Source organism: Eulemur rufifrons, chromosome 29 (assembly GCF_041146395.1).
Source record: "Eulemur rufifrons isolate Redbay chromosome 29, OSU_ERuf_1, whole genome shotgun sequence".
NCBI lineage: Eukaryota > Metazoa > Chordata > Mammalia > Primates > Lemuridae > Eulemur > Eulemur rufifrons.
This window is the reverse complement of record NC_091011.1, coordinates 8,261,497-8,276,529: the sequence shown is the minus strand read 5'-3', so window position 1 is coordinate 8,276,529 and position 15,033 is coordinate 8,261,497. Positions and strand designations below refer to the sequence as shown.

At 44.0% G+C, this 15,033-nt stretch overlaps 1 protein-coding gene across 1 annotated transcript in view; it reads left to right on the top strand.

Annotated features, from left to right (window-relative positions):
• The window catches only part of ABCA13 (ATP binding cassette subfamily A member 13), a 459,896-nt gene that overhangs the window by 124,811 nt on the left and 320,052 nt on the right, over positions 1 to 15,033 (top strand). Inside the window, 4 exon segments of the mRNA XM_069462020.1 lie at positions 6,317 to 6,511; positions 9,464 to 9,628; positions 10,600 to 10,777; positions 13,596 to 13,735. Of these exon segments, the coding sequence (XP_069318121.1) occupies positions 6,317 to 6,511; positions 9,464 to 9,628; positions 10,600 to 10,777; positions 13,596 to 13,735 (678 nt within the window).

Genomic DNA, 15,033 nt, shown 5'->3' with positions numbered 1-15,033 from the left:
GGGTACCTGTGGGAAGTTCTTCTCTTGCAGAGCTCCGTTCTTCAACATCAGCATCACCCCATTAAAACCTCAAATCACAGAATCCTGCGGCTTATTGGACTCTGAGCCCAGCTAGTTCAGCCTCTGTCCTGGGCTTGGATCCCCTCCCCCTACCCTGTGGAGTGCCCACCCATTTCATGATGGGCTCTATGTTTTAGGCACTCATACAAATCAACAGTGGCTTCCTCCTTTGTGTTGGGCCAAATTTTTATTCTTTTAAGATTAAGAATGAGGTCAAAGAGTGAGGATCCAATAGATTGAGAGAGTAATCAAAGGGTCTGTCTTCTGTTCATTCACTTTTTGTGCTAAATAATTGAGCATTACTTGGAAGAACTTGGTGTGTTGCTTGGAAGAGAAATATTTTCCACAATCTTCAGTGGATCTGTTCACCCCTCCCCGTGATGCTTAAGGAGGAGGTCTCTTCTGGGAGGCTCCTTCAAATGGAAAGGTGTTCTGAGATGTTTTCTTATTTCTGTGGAGCAGAAATAATTGCATTGTGTCAATCTGATCAAGTTTTCCCGTCTCCCTTGAGGCTGGTCCCATGTGCTGGTTCTGTCTGTTGCTTCATTGACAGAGCTGCCTGGCACAGTTTTTGGAAAGAAAAGAGATTCCTTACAGGGATTTAGCAACGTTACACATTCCATCGTTGTAGTACATGAAGTTTGTCTTCTCAAAAGCTTCAACAGATAGTTTTTGGTGAAACTTTAGACACTGATCAAAATATGCTCATTCTGTTTTTTTTTCCCACCCAAAAAGAAAAATAATTAATGTGTGACTGGAGTTAGGGGTTTCCGGGAGCATGCAGAGGAACGTGACCGGGCATCCCCTGGAAGACGCACCTGTCGTGTGGAGTGTCACCCTGGAGGGAGCTCACCCTGGGCTGCTTCCCCGACCCCACAGCACATGGCAGGGGGGAGCCTGTGGCCCTGGAGCTGGGCACACACCCGTCCTCCACCCGGCTCATTCCCTGTGCTCTCAGGGTGGGGCTCTTCTCTGGCTTGTTTTGCTGTTCTACCCGGGAGTTCTCCGTAAATGCGGTAGGTTCTCCTTAAACATTCACTACAATGATGTGAAAGTCCAGCTTCTCTCCTAACATTAACCGAGCCAGCATTCTGGAGGTTTGCGAAAGCCACATACTGTGCTGAGGGAATTTGCGTGTCCTTTCACTCCCTCTGAGCAAGGCGTTACCCCCTTTCCCAGATGAGGGTGGGACTGACAAAGTCACGGCTGGGGAGAGGGCCTGAGTTCAAACCCTGACCTCCGCACTCCAGCTGTTCTATTCTTCCATCTCATGCTGGTGTTACTTCAATTTATTACAAATTAACTGTTGTAAATATTAATAAATCGCTCCTTGCCGATGGGTTACTTTTTTCTGACTAGCACATATGTAAATATTTTTGAAGCTTAATTTCAGGATTGGCATTGATCTCTGCAAAAATACTTCTTTCTAGTTTTGGCCGAGTATTATGACCTTCAAGGTGTTTTTAATTCTGATTCTACTTTGCAAAGTATCATTTGTCCTTGTCAACTTTGTCAGGTACCCAAGAGGTTAGAGTATCTCCTGTATTTTCATTCAAGTCGTTAGTGTTGACAGATGACCATGGCCTAGGAAGGTACCAACTAACATCCGTTTATCAGTTTGTTTGGGCTCTTAATTCAATCATGGCATGTGCATCTGGGGTGTGTTGGTAACTTACTAGCTTAATAATTTTGTTGCCAAAAGAAAATGACTTTGTATTGACATGGACCATCTATGGTGACTCTGTCGACATGGAAACAGCCCGTGTGGGGCGGGCAGAGGGCGCGGGGGTGCTCACGCAAGACTCCTTCAGCATGCTGTTCTACCCTCTCCAACGCCAAGATGGTTCTCTTTAGGGATATAAAAACAAAGAAGGAATTAATTAGTCCTCTCATTTTCTTAAGCATAATCAGTATTCTTGATCAATCATTCTTACTCATCTTTTTCTTTAAATATCCTGTGAGTCAAAGGTGTATTGTTGCCGGTGGTTACTGATGGACTTCTTGGTAGTAATGGTCGTTACTGGGCGCTTATGTCCACTGCGTCTTGTGCGGAGAGCTTGAGATCTCATTGAACTTCCCTAACAACCCCGTGGAGTCCTTTGGGGTTTATTATCATCCCTGTCGAGGCTTATAGATGTTAGGTGACTCTCGGAGGTCAGAGTGAGAGCTGGAGTCGGGATCCACACCCGTGCAGTGTGGTGACAGTCCTTCAGTCGGGTCCCCGTAGCTTTCTCCCACTCTCTGATGCTCATCTCTTGTTCTTGCCTTTTTATCTGTGAGCAGATCTGAGCTCAAGCAGGTCTGCAAGAGCAGAGAGCCACCTTGCTTCTCTCTGAAAAGCATAGGGTCTATTTTTTAATATCTGTCCTGATTTCGCTTTCTTGGCTTACACACCAACTTGGCAGAGTCCCTCTGCCCCGCTATTTCTATTGTTTCCTTTCTGGTCACAGCTAGTTGGAGAGCAGCCGTCCCTGCCCTGCCTTCCCTGCCCTTCTGCGTCTCCAGTGATCTGCTGGGCAACATCAGGCCTGGCTCCGGTGCTCTGCTCTGAATGCAATTAAGGTTTCAGGCAGATGTCCAGTAAACAAGCTCCAGCTAAAAATGCAAATGCTTCTCCTAGGGATCATTGTCGTTTTAAAACCAGATAAATACCGCGATCGCTATCTAAGTGGTGGAGAGTGTGTGTGCTGGGCTCGCAGGGTGGGGGCGTCTGCCGGGCTCCCTGTCTCCCTCACAACTTTCCAAGCCAAATACGCAGGCACAGGAAAGGCAGCAACACCTTGGCGTCCGTGGTTCTGGTAATTTGAGTGTTAGCCTGAGCAAAGCCTGGGTTGAAAGGTGCCTGTTTCACTTTGAACAGGAAGAACACGCGATGCTTCCCACAAAGCAAAACTGTTCCCTTTATTTTTTTATTCCCTTCCCCACCTCCTGCTCCCACCTGCTTTCAAACAGGTGTTTTTGAAACAGGAAAAACTGAGCATTATACGACCTTAAAAAGATAAGTAGTAAAACTTGGAAAACCAGAGAAAAGGAATGGAAGCAAATATGCTGCCAGGGCTGTTGCCTTGTGTGCTGTGAGTGTGGAGTGTGACGGGCATGGGATTCTCCCCATTTGGTAAAAATAGATGTAAGAAATTTCAGGATAAATATTTTTGCCCTGGATCTAAATTCTAAGAAATGTGTTGGGTATGACCTTGCATGGCGCCATTGCATGATGCACCGGGAAATAAGGCAAAGACCTTACAGCAACTGCAGGACTTCCACTGGGCCGGTTTGGGTTGGTGCTGAGAAACAGCCAGGAGCAACTGCTCTGGAGCTGGGTGTGGCTGTGCCCCATCTCCGTGGAAAATTTCCTGCAGGTGCTCATTTTATGGAACTGATCAGAGAGGGGCTGCTCTAACAAAATCAAAGGGTGGATACGCACATCTCACCCCCAGCTGCCCCCTGAGATCTCTCTCTCCTTCAGGGAAAGCATGTTTGAAAACGGTGGCATTAAGGAAAACATCACCAAGGTGTGTTTGCACCATGCAACTCCCATGTGAAAAAAAGGCTTTTTGGTAAATGAGTTATAAAAACACTTAACATTCTCTCTTAAAAGATCCAAAATGCACATTAACATACTAGAGCATTTTAGCCATCTGTGATGATTAATTTTGCCAGTTAACTGGCTAGGCCACAGTATTCAGATATGTGGTCAAATGTTATTCTAAATGTCCCTGTGAAAGTAATTTTTAGATGAGATTAAAGTTAAATTGGTGACTTTGAGCAAAGCAGATGACCCGCCATAGTGTGCATGGGCCTCACTCAATTGGCTGAAGGCCATAAGAGAAAAAATACTGAGGTCCACCAGGGAGAAGGGATTCTGCCTTCAGACCGAAGCTGCAACGTCAGCTCCTCCCTGGTTCCCCACCCTGGTGGCCCACTGAGCAGATTTGGGGCTTGCCAGCCCCCACGATTGCATGAGCCGATTCCTTAAAATAAATCTTTTTCTGAATATATGTGTTAAAATAAGTCATGTGTCAGTCAGCAACAGGGATATGTTCTGAGAAATGTATTATTAGTTGATTTTGTCATTTGTATACTCTACATGGTATGGAAGACAAAAAATGGTACACCTCTGTAAGGCACTTACCATGAATGGAGCTTGCAGGACTGGAAGTGGCTCTGGGTGAGTCGGTGAGTGAGTGGTGAGTGAGTGTGAAGGCCCAGGACATTGCTGTGCACTGCTGTGGACTTTATGAACACGGTACACTTAGGCTACACTAAATTTATAAAAACATATTTCCCTTCTTCAGTGATACATTAACCTTAGCTTTCTGTAACTTTTTTACTTTATAAACTTTTAATTTTTTAAACCTTTTTAACTCTTGTGTAATAACTCTTAGTTTAAAACACAAATATATCGTGCAGCTGTACGAAAATATGTTCTTTCTTTATCTCTTTATTCTATATGCTTTTTTCTATTTTAAAATTTTTTAGTTTGTAAAACATTTTTAAACTTTTTTGTTAGAAACTAAGACACAAACACACACATTAGCCTAGGTCTACACAGGGTCAGAATCATCAATATCACTGTCTTCCACCTCCACACCTTGTCCCACTGGAGGGTCTTCTGGGGCAGTACCACCCATGGAGCTGTCATCTCCTGCGATGACAATGCCTTCTTCTGAAACACCTCCTGAAGACCTGCCTGAGGCTGTTTTATGTCACTTTTTAAAAATATAAGTAGGAGGAATACACTCTAAAATAATGGTAAAAAGTATAGTATAGTAAATATATAAATAAGTAACATGGTCATTTATTATCATTATCAAATATTATGTACTGTACATAATTGTATGTGCTAGAATTTCATACAACTGACAACACAGTAGGTTTGTCTACACCAGCATCACCACAAACACATGAGTAATGCATTTTGCTACAAACTCATGACAGCTCCCTCATCACTAGGAGACAGGAATTTTTCAGTGTCATTATGATTTTATGGGATCACCAGTGTACATGCAGTTTGTCATTATGCACCGTATGTCAACATTTCAGCCAGTCCTGGACTGAATATACAATGGTGGTCCCATAAGAAGATTATAATACTATATTGTTACTATACCTTTTCTATGTTTAGATATGTTTAGATACACAAATGCTTACCATTGTGTTACAATTACCTACAGTATTCAGTACAGCAACAGGCTATACAGATGTGCAGCCTAGCAGCTATAGGCTCTACCCTATAGCCCAGATGTGCAGCAGGCTCCACTATTTGGTTTGTGTTTGTACACTGTATACTGTGATGTTCGCACCGTGGTGGGATCACCTACTGATTCATTTCTCAGAATGTGTCCCCATGGCTACAGGATGCATGACTGTGGTTACACACACACACACATCCCAGTGGTTCTGTTTCTCTGGAGCACCCTGACTAACACACCCTTCTATCTCTTAATTTTTTTTTTTTTTTTTTTTGGCGTTTTATGGCATATGAAATCATCTCATGAGTTCTACCTGGTACACAATAGCTCCTGTTCACGAGGGTTAGTGCACAGAGGCCTCACTTGGAGGGAATGTGTCATAGCAGTCATGCCCAGCCAGAGTGTACACATGGAACAGGAAGTATGGTTTTTGTTTTATTTTGCTTTGTAATCAGATATATTACAACTGAAAGTCATGCCCAAGTGAAGAAGCACCTCAGAGCCTTTGATTGTGGTACCAAATACCAACAAACTAGATGATAATACAAGTTATCTTTAGTGCCTTCATCTGAGTTTATTTGCTTTTTCTTTAAAAACAAATAACAATTTGGTAATTCTTTTTTCAATCTGGAAATGGAGGGGGTAAAAATGGCAATTGCACACTGGTAACAGTGAAAAGCGGAAGCTGATAAACTGAAGGCAAAGGGTTAAGACTTAATACCAGACAAAGAAGACGCAAATGTTAACCATGGGGGCAGCCTGGGGAGTGGGGGCGGCTGGGCGAGCCTCTGGGCGAGCCCTGCAGAGCGCAGGGGGACCAGGATTTGGAACGGCGCTTCCAACGCTCAGGCAAGGGCAGGTGGCACGAAAGTCAGAGAATGCTGTGCGCACTTCAGGACCATTTCCATTCAGAATGTCGAAAATAGAGCCACGGGCCAGGCTCCACGCACGCCAGGGCGGTCCCCAGCGGGTTAGGAAACGCGCTCCGGGTGACTCCTCGCTGGGGAAGCTCTGGGTCTGGGGTGCCGGGTGTACTCACCTCTGATCTTCACTCTTTGGAACAGGTTCTCTCTGGTGCCCTCACCCTCGCTCTGGCCGGAAAGTGTGATCGGGAAATCCTTTGTCTCCTGCTGACATTTCCTGAGGATGAAAAGTCCTGGCTCGCAACAAAGGAACTCTGTGGTTTGCCGGGGTCAAAAGTGTTTTCTCTGATCGTGTTGATGAGTCGGAACCTGAACCTGCGGACTTTCATTTACAAGGTACGGAGTGCGCCGGCCAGGGGGCAGCGCGGCTGTCTGCGGTGTCTGTGCGACCGTGGCACCGGGCCACTCTGTGGCAGCCTCGGCTTATCTCTGCTGTCACCTGTTTGCTGACCCTGGGGTGGACTCAAAGAGGCTTTGCTGGAATAAAGGAATGTTCAGGAGACGTTGCCGGGGGCCCTTGGAAGCCGCACGTCAGCGCGTTTGGCACAGCGCTGCTGCTGGTCTCCACACCCAACGCGCAGGACCAACAGCAAAGAACACCACCGGCCTGGCGCCAGGTGCTCCCTCGTCCTTACAGACCACCTTCGCGGGGTGTGTTTGGGAGGACTGGGATCGTGTATGTCCACCCCGAGCAGCCGAGTGGGGTGCTGCTCCCACCTGCCGTGGCCCTGTCCCAGCAGTACGGAGCGCCCAGCTCTGCCTGGCCCTGCCCTGAGAGGGCGTGCGGGGTGGACGGCACGGCCGCCCTCGCTACTGTGTGTGCCGGCTCTTACCTGCCCCGCAACACCCTCGCACACAGCGCTGTGAGTGTGTGGAGGCGGGAGGAATCTGAAGATGACAGCGTTTTCAGGGAAGACTTGAAAGTGGAAGGCGAGTGGGAGCTGGGCAAGCCTGGTCCAGCCCCTCCCAGACGGCCAGTTCCCGACCTTGGCCTCCTGCTCTCGGGCTGCCCCTTCCAGAAGTTCCTCCTTTTTCTGGCCTGCACTGTTTGAATCCTTAGGTACACTTTCAGAAACTGCACTTCCCATGCTTAGAGATCAGGCTTGCTCCAAGTTCCACTGTTTTTCCTTTAGGCACATATTTCACAACATCTGGGTGAATCTGAGGGTTTGCAATATGGCAGGGTGGCTGTAGGTGCTCCACGTCCAGGAGAACAGTCTTGGGTTCAGGAAAGGGTGGACTTGCCATTCCAGCCATTCGTGGCCTCCTTCCCTTCTGTTACTCCAAGAATCCAGTGGGTCAATGTTGGATCCCTCTCTCTCTCTCTCTCTCTGTCTCTCTGACAAACACACACACTCCAGGAACAAATATTCATTTTCAGGACAAATACATTTTAAACCCATAAGGAGGAGGATAAACATTTCCTAAGTAATTTGCAAGCCCACCTGTGCGCGGTAAAGTTAATACTTCCAGCTAACAGGAAGAACAGTTCTGTTCTGCGTTTGCTCCTGGCAGCCCCTCTTTGTACCTTTACAGTACACCTTTGGGGAAGCACTTAGAGCTCCACTGGCGAGTGGACATTTCAGTGGCCAGTCTGTCATGTGCCCAAAGGCCACCGATTGGAAATGAGTACTTGGGTCCCACGTAATTGCTGTGACAAGGGCCATCATCTGTGCCAAGATTCCTTTGGAGGATGAGACAGTGGGTTGGACTCAGTCTCCCAGACACAATGAAAATGACACCACCATAAATAACACCAACTCCTGTTCATCAGGTAGCTCCTATGTGCCGGGCTCTGTGAATGTTGATTAAGGACAAGATGTTGCTCAGCGATGGCGGGCAGTCCCGAAGCACAGTGACGGGCAGCTGGGTGGGGACCAGAGGGCAGCTGCAGCTCACTCCCAGGTCCACATCCTCTTTGTTTCACTCAGCTGACAATGAATTCCTGAAGCTTTCTGCAAAACATGATTTGCCATTTAATTCGGCACATCTGTCTGTTCTGCTGGTACTGCCACTGAGTCCACCATGAGTCAGGGGTCGCTGTGTGCCATGTCTAAAGGGCAGCTGTCCTTAGAAAGGTGGGTGGAAAAAGAGTCCAAAGCTATACGCCATTTCTCCTGTAGTCTGAAGGGACGGAACCACGTCGTTACCAGCACAGTGTCCCTGCGAAGGATGGAGCTGTGATCGCAGGGCCCTGAAGGTCAGAGTAGAGCCAGCAGCCAAGTGGCAGGAGCAGAACCCTAAAGAGCAAAAATAAGACACAGTGACAACTGGGTTCCTCCACATCAGTCTGGAAAACCAAAAATTTAGTATGTGAATGACAGAGGGTGGAGATTCACTGCGATTTCTCCCACCCTGCGGAAAAAGCCGGCGTTTGCTCATGTAGCCATTCATCCAGCAAATACTTACCGAGCGACTGATGTTTGCAGATGCTGTTCTTTCCCTGGTAGCTACATAAATGATCAAGACAGGAAAAACCCCTGCCTCTGTGGGATTTACAGTCTAAGCTGAGAATATGCAAATAACAAGTAAAATACATAGTGTCTCAGGTGGTGATAGCACAAGTAGGTTGCAAAGGGCACTGATATTTTTAAAGAACCGGGTTACATTCAGAGCCCTCAATCTTTCTCACTGCGAGACCTCAGGAAGCCCTTGAGTCTCTTCCAGCCTCGATGTCTCCACCCACAGAACAAGCACTGTGAGGCACAGCCCTCGGGTGCTAAGGAGACTAAAGTGACAAAGTGACGTGTGAACGTTACGAACACAGCACTTACATGATGAGCGCGATGCGCACTGTCTGGGGAATGGACACGCTTGAAGCTCTGACTCGGCGGGGGCAGGGGACAAGGGCAATATACATAACCTAAACTTTTGTACCCCCATAATAAGCTGAAATAAAAGAAAAAGAAAACAGCAGCAGCTAAGTGTAAATTGTCTCACATCTAAGCCTGGCTTTGTTTTGAGCCTCTTCTCAAATTTCCACCTTGGTCACCTCAACGATACAAAGGAGCATTTTGAAAATGGTCTGAATTTTAACTATAGATCACATTTGTGTCTGGTTTACATTTTAACAATACTGGAACAATGTAGTGTGCTCCAAAAAACTGAACTATGTCTACTCCATAAAGAAGATTTTTATGTCATACAACAAAGATGTCTCTGAAGTATGAGAGAGAATAGCATCCAATAACCAAGTTTTCACTGCTCAAATGATGCGCTTGAGAGTAAAAATACACTGTTGGTTATTTCATGTTGTTTTTGTTTTTGTTTTTTTTTTTCCTCTTTGAGACTCTGATACCTTCTGAAGCAAATGGTTTGCTCAACTCCCTGTTGGATGTGGTTTCCAGCCTCAGCTTGTTGCTTGCCAAAGGCCAGCATGTCTTTGAATACCTTCCCGAATTCCTTCGCACCCTTAAACTCACTGCCTTGCTGGATATGCCAGACTTTCAACAGGTGTGTGTTTGATCTTTGCCACTGGGGAAATATTTGAACTTGCTCTCTCTTTGTATTTGTTCCTTTTTGCCTTTATTTATCTTCCCACATCTGAAATTTGCATTGCACAACAAAATACAGGACCTTTTAATATCTCTGGAGGCAACGGCATGACACAGAGTAAGTCCTGTCTTTCCCTGAAAACTGGATCAAAGAGATATCCTGGATCCACATTCCACCAGTGGAGAGATTGGGATAGTTTGTGCATTGTTTATGAAATAAAAAATTAATAACTCAATTATTAGCAAAAATGAGATTTCAAGGGCCTGTTTAACTTAATTCGGAAAGCAAATTACTTTCCAAAACCTTAAAACATTTATTTACATATAAATAATTGGCTAACAAATTACAGATCATTTGCGGCAAATGCAAATACAAACTTGAATTAGGTTAGTGGCTTGATATTCGTTTTTGCTTGAACTCTCTTTGCCTGGAATGGAAGTGATGGGCACAGACGAGGAGGGGTGTGGGGTTATCTAGTGTAGGAGGTGCAGGGTGAGCCAGATAGCAATGTCCTCAGAGCTGCCTTGGAGTCAGAATGTCAGTTAGTCCATCAGCTGATGGGAAATTTGGATTACTGTCAAATATCTGGGTAATTTGGTAGTATAGACACACATCAAGATCATTATTAATAATTAGTCTGAGTTAGTGATATTTTATGGATCAATAATTTATTACTGGACAAACAAGAACTTGCTAGTGTGTGTGTGTGTGACATTTTTCTCTTCTACCAAGTGTGTTGGCCAGAAAAATCATTGCAGTGATTTGAATGGTATCCCAAGGGCAGAAAAGTCTAAGCAGAGTTTTCATTCTTTTGAGTTGTCGAACATCTTGTACATTCAGTCACAGAAGGGTCTCGAATTTCAGAAGTGTTCGAGGGAATTGCTTTAAGTCACTATGTAATTGCAATTTATTTTTTAAAATTTTCTCAGGTTTCACAAAATGTCCAGACCAGAAGTTCAGCTTTTGGTTCTTTCCAGTCTGTGATAAAGATGATTTGCAAGGACCACACATCATTCCTTAGCAATTCCAACATGTTCATTAATTTGCCCAGAGTTAATGAACTCTTGGAAGATGACAAAGAAAAATTCAACATTCCTGAAGATTCAAGTAAGACAATAGTAATCTATATTTTCTTAGGTCAATTTGTATCTTGATAATTAGTTCTACCTTATACCAGATATTCTGTCTGTGTAGACGGCTGGTACATGTTGGTATAGAATCCTCTACCTCCACCTTCTTACTTTTATCCTTCTTCATTTTAATAGGGTCTCAAAATGCTCGAATGGCAGTTGGCTTTGGAAGGACCTAGTGCCCTTGAGCACAGACTAATCCTCCCACCTGTGTCACCAAGGAACTGGGCTAGAAACATCTAGCACCCCTGAAACTCCAGCCGCTTTGGCTTCCCCGCTAACCAGACTCAGTGAGGGTCCAGGCACAAAGACCACAAACACCATTTGGGTCCCTGCAAAGTGGCCATGTCATATAACAAAGATAACTAGTCTGTGGCCACCTCCAAATTTGCTGTCTATCAATCTGAGATGCAAATGAACATGGATTGATAAGTGATATTCTGGCCCCATTTTAAATGATACATTTTATTAGAAAGGCAGACAAAACATACTGGTGAGGATTTGGGGTTTAGACAATTCAGCCGGACCAGTTGTGCTTTTTAGCCACATTATTTTATGTGTCTGAATCACGTCGGTCTCATCTCTGGCACGGAAACAGTAGCACCTCGCTCATTACGCGTTGTGCTGCGTAGTGGCGATGAGGAGCGTTAGCAGCTTAGCGTAACGTACATGTATCCTAAGTGTATTCGTTTTCTATCCTACAGGACAGATCACCACACACTTAGTGTCTTAAGACAACATACACTTATCATCTTGTAATCTCTGTAGGTCAGGATTTAGGCACCAGTTAGCTGGTTCTGTGCTTGGGCCCTCACAAGGCTGTAACGAAGGTGTTGGCGAGGGCTGGGGTCTCATCAGAGACTCAGGTCATCGGCAGAATTATTTTCCTTGAAGCTGTAGAACTCCTTGGGGCTGCGTCTTCGAGGCCAGCAGGAGTATCTCGCTGACTCTGAGGCTTCCAGTCTCTTTTAAAGGGATTACCTGATTGCTTGGCCCTTTGCTTAATTCCAAATAAACCAATTAAGAGACCTTATTTACATCTTCAGTATTCTTTTGCCTTGGCTGTAAAACCTAATCATGGGTGTGGCAGGTTCTGTCTGCACTCAGGGCAGGAGATCATACATGTAAACCCAGGGATCGTTCTAAAATTCTGCCTACCACACCTAAGATCCATCTTTATATACTCTGTGCCTGGAATGGGACTGAGGACAGAGGTGGGACCGGAGAAGGGAAGGAGCATGGGACTCTCCAAGAACTGGAGGTGTAGGATGAGCAGCCAGGTAACAGTGTCCTCAGGGTTACCTGGGAGGCAGTCTGTCAGTGTGTTCACCAGCTGGTGCATAATTTGAATGGCTATCAAGTAGTAGGTAATTTGGTAGCATAAACACACATTAAGGCTATTAATATTTAATTATTTTTGTTGTCTCTTTTCCTAATCTTCATTTTCTCTTCTTTTTTGCATTTGGGATTCTGGAGGGTTATTGATTTGTGCATCCAATCCCATCATTCATCCAGCTATCTATTCATCCATCCCCCCTTCCATCCATCCAGTCATTCAGCTAATGTTGAGGAACAGTTTTTATTGGTTCTTTCATATCTGTTATTTCCAGTGGTTGAAATACACACTTGACAGACAACATTAGTACCCCAGTTTTCAAATGACACCGCAGAAGCTCAGAGAAGGCTGAGTGACTTGCCCAAGTTCACACAGTTCACAAGTGGCAGATGTCAGGATTCCTGGATTTAAATTTTTAGTTCTGCACAAATAATGATTATGTCTTGCAATAAAAATTGCTACTGTCTATAGTAAGCTTGCAATTTAAAGAGTAAGTTGTTAAATTACAGTAACAGTGACCTCTATAAATTAATGCTTTAAAAATTCATCGTGTGGTCATGCTCTTAATTTATATTTTAGGGAATTATTTCTATTGATTTTGTTGTACTTGTCAAATAAAAGTAGCTTTTTGTCTTTGCAAATGGAGAATTTTGGAAGATGAAATTAACAGTTAAAATAATCACAACAGTACTCTTCATACCTTGAGTATTATGAATCACGATATCAAAGCTAACATAATACTTTCATTTTAAATGTTCTCTTTATGGGTGAAGAACTAGTTATACTGAAGAATTACCCACTAGTTTACAATCTCATAATATTTGGTCCTAATCATTGTAGTGATGAAAGCTCTACCTTCATCCAGTACCTATCGATTAAGTTAAATAAATCTTTACTGGAAACCAACTCTAGCATCACAACAATGAAGACAGCCACCGAGAGGAATTAAGTGTTTGAGTGAAAATAAGGCAACTACTTATCAAAAGTAGTAAGTTTGAAAGTTAGTACTAGTGACCCTTACTTTGATGCATAGTTGCATTAAATAAAATTTAGTAGTAATGTGTAAAGCTGACTTCATTAAAATTCTTAATTCTGGTCTCAATACTGTGACTGTTGCAATGAGAATTTTCTTGATTAAAAACTAAATTAATTTTTTAATTGCCATTTTCATTTTCAAATATCTATGTCATCATGTGGTGCTCTTCTTGACATCTTAGTTTGAAAGTGTGAGTCATGTCTTCCTTCCTGTGAAATCATTGAAGTGAAACAGTAACATGAAGCTTCTCATGAGACAAGAGCTGCTGAAAACCGTAACAAGGAAAAATATTCTTGGTTTACTTCCCAAGTTCAGAGCTATGTCAGGAGAAACATCTAAGTCATTCATTCAAAACACGTGGTGGACATGTTCCCTATTAACCTGGGCATTCCGTAATACTTTTGTTCTGTCTTTTTGTGACAGCACCATTTTGCTTAAAGCTTTATCAGGAAATTCTACAGTCTCCAAATGGCGCTTTGGTGTGGTCCTTCCTGAAACCTGTATTACACGGAAAAATACTGTACACACCAAACAGTCCAGAGATTAACAATGTCATTCAAAAGGTAAGTTAGAATGAATCGTAGAGAACACACATTCATTTTACCATGAAGATATCCTTTAAAATATTTAACATAATTATTATATGCCTTGGATCACATAAAAGTGTTCCTGTGTTAATTACAATTCATTTTGGCCTGAGTTATTTTTTTCCTGTTACTGGTGTTAAATATGGATTTGCTGAGTCCTTCTTTTAGAGGACCCTCTGGAGGCCCGGGGTGTCATTTAGAATAACTAATGCAGTGAACTTACAGAGCTCTAATATTAAAAGTCGAGGATAATTAGAGAGGAGGACTGTTTGGAATAGTTCCAGGAAAACTTCGAGGATAAATGCTAATCTGTGTTGCTTGGTGCATCTGGCAACTAAGAAAGAATCTGACGTGGCACGTGCAAACTGGTGTATTAACAGTTAGGATTTGGTAAGTGACGCTTCGAATTGGTGACAGGGCTTTGCTCGAGCCTGTGGGGAGAGGAAGAGGCCAAAGTAGTTTCCCCAGGAGGAATTTAGACCTTGTGTAGTTCACCTGTTGTCCTTTTCGTGTCCTGTTTGACTTCTCCAATCTATTTACTGCAGATTTATTAGTAGCAGTATTTGCAATTTCTAAATGATTGGGTTGTATTTTCTTTTCTTGTCTGTGGGTAGCTTGTGAGCCTGTAGGTACCTCGAAAGGGGACATTTTACCAAGGACCTGGGAATAATTTGGTCTTACTGTCAAACACAGCAGAGAAGGTACCTGTTCTATCAATGATAAACTCTCGATCTTCAAATAGCATTAATAACTTAAACTTAAAAGCTAACGGCAGTATGTGAGCATATGAGCTGTTGAGTCATTTTTGATCAAACTTGAGTTTGCAAGTTTCATGCTCCGGCCCCTGCAGCTGCTGGGTGAGGTCGCAGCAGTGGCAGCAACAGTTTCCTGTGAGCCGCCTTTCCCGCCTCGCCACTTAGCTCAGGGTTGCATTTGCCGTGGCCTATCCTCAGTTGTATTTATAACTTTTTTTTTTAATCTCGAGAGTGTCCTTTGGGAGGGGTATTTACTGAAAGTCTGGACTCTCACAATGGAATGACATTAATCTCCCTGTACACCCAGTGTCAGCCGTTCTGTCTGGTGGGAGCAGCAGCCCCACAGCCGCCACCCCAGGACTGGAGCCTGGTGACCGTGACCACCGCTCAAGTTTCCCTGGTGGGTTGGGCTTTTCAGGGTCGTGGCTATTTTAGGAAGTTCATAGAAAATGATTCTATCTCACAGCTTTATTTTAAATTCAAACTTTTAAAGTAGGCCATGAATTTTTTATGATTATG